At 37.0% G+C, this 5,123-nt stretch overlaps 1 protein-coding gene across 1 annotated transcript; it reads right to left on the bottom strand.

Moving 5' to 3' along the window:
* Window positions 1-346: 346 nt before the first annotated feature.
* Window positions 347-1,357, bottom strand: LOC112457678 (golgin subfamily A member 6-like protein 2). Its single transcript, XM_025020857.1, has one exon. The coding sequence runs from the start codon at window positions 1,355-1,357 to the stop codon at window positions 383-385; it is 975 nt and encodes a 324-aa protein (XP_024876625.1). The 3' UTR covers window positions 347-382.
* Between the last annotated feature and the right edge of the window lie 3,766 nt (window positions 1,358-5,123).

Raw genomic sequence — 5,123 nt, 5'->3', positions numbered from 1 at the left:
ATTCCTAACAGCATACCCCCACTCGCTCTTCCTTTCTTGTTCCTCCTGGTCGCTATCTGTGCTCTCCATTTGTATTCTCTTGGGATCTTTTCTTTCATCTTTTCCCACCCCCTCTCATCTAGCCATGTCTCCATCATTATCACTATATCCCATTCTTTTATCGCTTCCCAGAATTCCTTATCCTTGTTTGCTATGCCCGCCACATTCCAGAACGCCACCTTCCACATTTCCTCCTCCCTCCTGATTTTCCTTTTCTCTCTCTCTCCATTTTCGGTATTCTCCTCTCCATCTCCTCCTCCTAAGTTCTCTTCCTCATTCTCCTTTTCCCCTTCTTTGTCCTTCTCATCTCCCTCTTCCATATTACCTCCATCTTCCTCCTCTCTTAGTTTTCCCCTTTTTCCTTCCACACATTTCCTTCGTTATCTCTTAATATCTCTTCATCCTCTTCCCATTTCCACCATTTTCCTTCTACTTGCATCTTTCCATATCCTACCTTTACTCTCTTGCCATTTCCTCTCTCCTGCCTTGCAATGTCTTCTATATTCCATCTCTTCTTTCTCTCCTTCCATGTCAGGTCATCATCTATTCCTATCCCTTTCTCTTTTAGTCTTCTTCTCTCCATCATGACCTTTCTTTTTTGTTCCAGTCCCTGCAGGCTTATTATTGCCATCTTTATACCTCCCTCTCTGTTGTCCTCTATGACCTTTTTGCAACTCACTTCCGTTTCTATTCCAATCCCCATTAAAATTTCTTTCACCTCTCTTTCTATGTCGTTCCTCTTTCCTTTCGTTTCTCTTATAACTATGTTTCTTCTTCTTTCTTCTCTCTCTCTCATCTCTAATTTCTTATCTATTTCTTTTAGTTTTCTCTCTAATCCCTTCTCCCCTGCGTCTTCTTCTTTCCCTATTCCCTTCTCTTTCATTTCCGTTATCGTCTTCTCCATTTCCATTATTCTCTTCTCCATCTTCTCTCTCTCTTTCATCCATTTTTCTTCTCTCTCTTCCATGGTTCTTTTAAAATCTTCCATCTCTTGTCTTATCTCTCTCTTTTGCTCCCTCATTATCTCCAGCATCTCATTTATTCCTTCTCTCATCTCGGTTTTTACTTCCTTTTTTATCTCCTCTATCCAGCTTCTTTCATCCCCTGAGGTTTCCTTATCATCTATTTTCTTCGGCGATCTCTGCACCTTCTTACTCCTGTTAAAGGCCCATTTTTCGGATTCCCGGCCTTCTGTTTCCCCTCTCTTTCTCTTTGAATCTATACTACCTGTACTTCCTCTTCTCTCCCCCTTTCCCTTCTCCTGTTCCTCCCCAATTAATTCTATCAATCTTGCCGTTTTTTCTTCCTCCTCAGCCATTTTCCTTCAGTTATACCTATCTACCCTGCTCTTCTATTTCTCTATGAGTTTCCCTTCTATGTTCGCACCTGCCTATGCCCCCACGCGTGTCGCCGCGACAGCGCGACTTCGTGACGTCCCCGTCTATACGCTCTACCCCTCTCCTCTGTTTTATTCTATGCCTGCCTATCTGTCCGTTGTTCTTCCGTCACTTTTCCTTCCCCGTATCTAACCCTATCCTTTCCCTTTGACCTGCGCCCACTCCCACACTCTCTCTCACTCCTCTGCTTCTCTCTCTCACCCACCCACTGCCCTTTCACACACCCTCTCACACTCCTCTTTCTCCGATTCTCTTCCAGTCACTCACACACGTGTCACTCACGAAAGCGCCGGAAACGGAAGCCCAAAATAAAATATTATTTACTCAGTTTATTGACTCAGTTTATTGTACACTTTATATTATTGTAAACATACCTTAATTATTTGCTTGTTGCAAATACCAGTTCTTTTGGTGTTCTGGTAATTTATCCCACTGCCATTGGACACTGCCTTCCGCCATAAAATAATTTTTATAAATTTCCCGAACTTCTTTGGCCACTTGCGTTGAATTCCTGGCTGCGTTTGGATTAAGGTTTTGTAGTCCGAGAAATTCATTTTCTTCACGCCATTGTCCAATTTGTAAATTTCAACTTCGATCTTCTCTATCAACAAAACATGGTGGAAGATATCTTCTTTGTCCTGGTGCAAGATGAAGCTCACTGTCCCGAAGCCAATTGTGCAAAACAACACAACATTGTACAATACTTTGTACAGTTTCAAGAGATGCAATTATTGGTTTTCTAAAAATACGAAATCTTGATGTCATTACTCCAAACGCATTTTCAATACACATTCGAGCTCTGCTTTCTCTATAATTAAAAATTATTTGATCTGGTGTTAAATTAACACCGGGATAAGGCCGCATTAAATTTTCCAATAATGGGAATGCTGCGTCTCCGACAAATACAAAAGGAACTCTAGTATTTGATCCATAAAGAACAGTTGGTGGAGGCAAGGGTAATTTTTGTTCAATTATATTTTTTCCAAAATCTGATAATTGGAAAATACCACCATCACTCTCTTTTCCGGCTGATCCAATGCTTACATATATAAATATCTGTATTGCGCATCACAGGCTGCGAGAAGTACTATACTAAATGTTCCTTTATAATTATAAAAAGTAGAGCCTGTATTCTTGAAACACTGTACAACTACATGTTTTCCGTCGATAACTCCAACACAATTTTGGAAATTCCAAATATCCCCAAAGTCTTGAGCTATGTTAGTCCATTCCTCTTCTTTTAATACAGGTAATACTTCCGGATGTAAAACATCCCATATCACTTTTGTAGTTTCCGCAATAATTTTTGACGTAGTAGCTCGTTCAATTCAATACTGATAATGTAAGCTAGCCATACTGTCTCCAGCAGCAATATATCGTAAGGTTAAAGATAATCGTAATCCAGGTGGTAAAGGTTCTCTAGTTAAATATAATTTAGAAATTTGAGGCTCTATTTTATGTAGTAGGGTATCAAATTTGTTTGGTGTCATTCTGTGGTAATTAAAAAAGAGCTCAACATCATTGCGTAGTTCGGCAACAAGATTACTGTAAGCTCCCTGCTCAAGTCTATTGGTTAAAATAGGTCGAACCCACCAACGTGGAGCTGATCTTTGATGTTGTATTCTTTGTTGTCGTTTTCTCCACAACCATAATAGAAGAAATATTTTAAATTCTTCATCATCCATCTATTATATAGAAATTAATTTCATACATATTATATGAAATAATTTCATTGTTAAAAAATAAATATTACGATATTATACATTTTTAGTAATATCTTTTAAATAATAAATTATATTTATTTTAACTCTATTGAGAAAGCGTAAAATATTTTTTTAGAGAAAATTGTATCATATACGTGATATTTTTTTACTAAAAGCTAGTTAATAGATTATTTACTTTTTCTGTATTTAATATTCTTCTTTTCTCTCTTCCTTTTACAATTATTTATATTATTTTTTAATATTAAATATTACATGTATATACGCATGTATTTTTGTAATAAAATTGGGAGCTGTCAAATTTATATATAACGCGCGCATGAAAACACTATCAGCACAAACGCGTGCGTCAAACGCGCGCTATAACGCATGGCAACGCGTGCATGGAAATCAGGGGTAAGCCCAAGTTGAACGAAATTGGTGAGGAGGCCACTATTCTTCAGATTTACCCATTTTTACAGCTGTTTTGAAATAACAAAATATATATTTTAGTATATTTTGCATTTAAAAAATTTATATACATGGTAATAATTTTACATAAATAACTAAATATGTATAGCTATGTATGTTGCTATGTGTTGCTATAAATTGCTGTTGTATATTTATATATAAGATTAAAAAAGATATAACTTACTTTCTGGTGTATTTAATGGGTTTTTAAATTCCATTTTTATTCTCTCCTCCGTTTTTATTATTTCTTCCTTATACCGTCTTCGTTTCGTTTAATTTAATTGAACAAATGATGCTATTTATGTTTAAGGTATTAACTTCATATGAAAGAAATGCACTTGAAGTAGAGTCAAATATGTTTTACTAATCAATAATTTGGCTTTCTCGTTGCGCTTACTTCGTGAGCAACTGTCATTGTGGAAATAACGTGTTGAAATATACATGTTATCACACACTTGACATTTCGTTATACTAAGATTTCATGTGCGGAATACCTTCGTATGCGTAAGAAATATCGCAAATTTTTTATTGCAACGTTCTCTGGAATATTGAGAACTTTTGATCAAATTGATCGAATTGATCTGACATATCAATCAAACTTTTCGATCAAACTTTTTGATCAAATTTAATGAAGGTAAGTTTAAACACACATACACGCATGTACATATACATATACAAAACTCACTCATACAAACACACATATATGTGTAGTATCCCAGATAACAAAATGCCCGCAAAGTGAGCTCACGACGCGTGCACGTCGTGCGGATAATTTGCACGGCGTGCACTCATGGTGTTAGACAGATGCGTCCTCAAATGATGCTCATATAACTCGCACGCGTGAGTGCCGCATGCCTGCGGGTCATATGAGCATCAATTGCTCTCACCTTGTACCCTACTTTTTAATATAAATATAATATATATGTACTATTACAGTTATAAAAACGTTAAATTAAAGAAGACCAAATATATATTTATTTATAAACATTTTTATTTTAAAATTTGCACACACGTGAGTGCCGCATGCGTGCGGCTCATATGAGCATCAATTGCTCTCACATATATTATTCATACATATATACGCTCTCTTGATATACGCTCTCATACATTTTATAAAGTTGAAACTCAATGAAATCATATCTTGATACGACAGCAATTGAAACCGACAAGTTTAAAGGATTCCGCACCAAACCACGGAAAAATGGATCCCGGTCAAATTGGCTAAAAATATTTAGTATGATGTAGTTTATGACGTCCTGATGAAAAGTGACTATGAGCACTAAGTCCAAAAATGGACAGTTTTCGAGTTACAGAGCGTCAAACATCGGAAAAATGGGTTCATCGGCTCATGGTAGTAGTCCTTAATGTGTGCGGTCATGTTGGTGTGTGTCTGTGTGTGAGTAGGTGTAAATAATATCACGCGCGCGCGCGCGCAAACAAACACATATATACACGCACACTCAGTCAGTCACACACACACACACACACACACACACACACACACACACACACACAC

Source organism: Temnothorax curvispinosus, unplaced genomic scaffold (genome assembly GCF_003070985.1).
Source record: "Temnothorax curvispinosus isolate PA1 unplaced genomic scaffold, ASM307098v1 QBEX01008101.1, whole genome shotgun sequence".
NCBI lineage: Eukaryota > Metazoa > Arthropoda > Insecta > Hymenoptera > Formicidae > Temnothorax > Temnothorax curvispinosus.
Note: the sequence above shows the minus strand (reverse complement) of the source record. Positions and strands in the feature narration are given on the sequence as shown.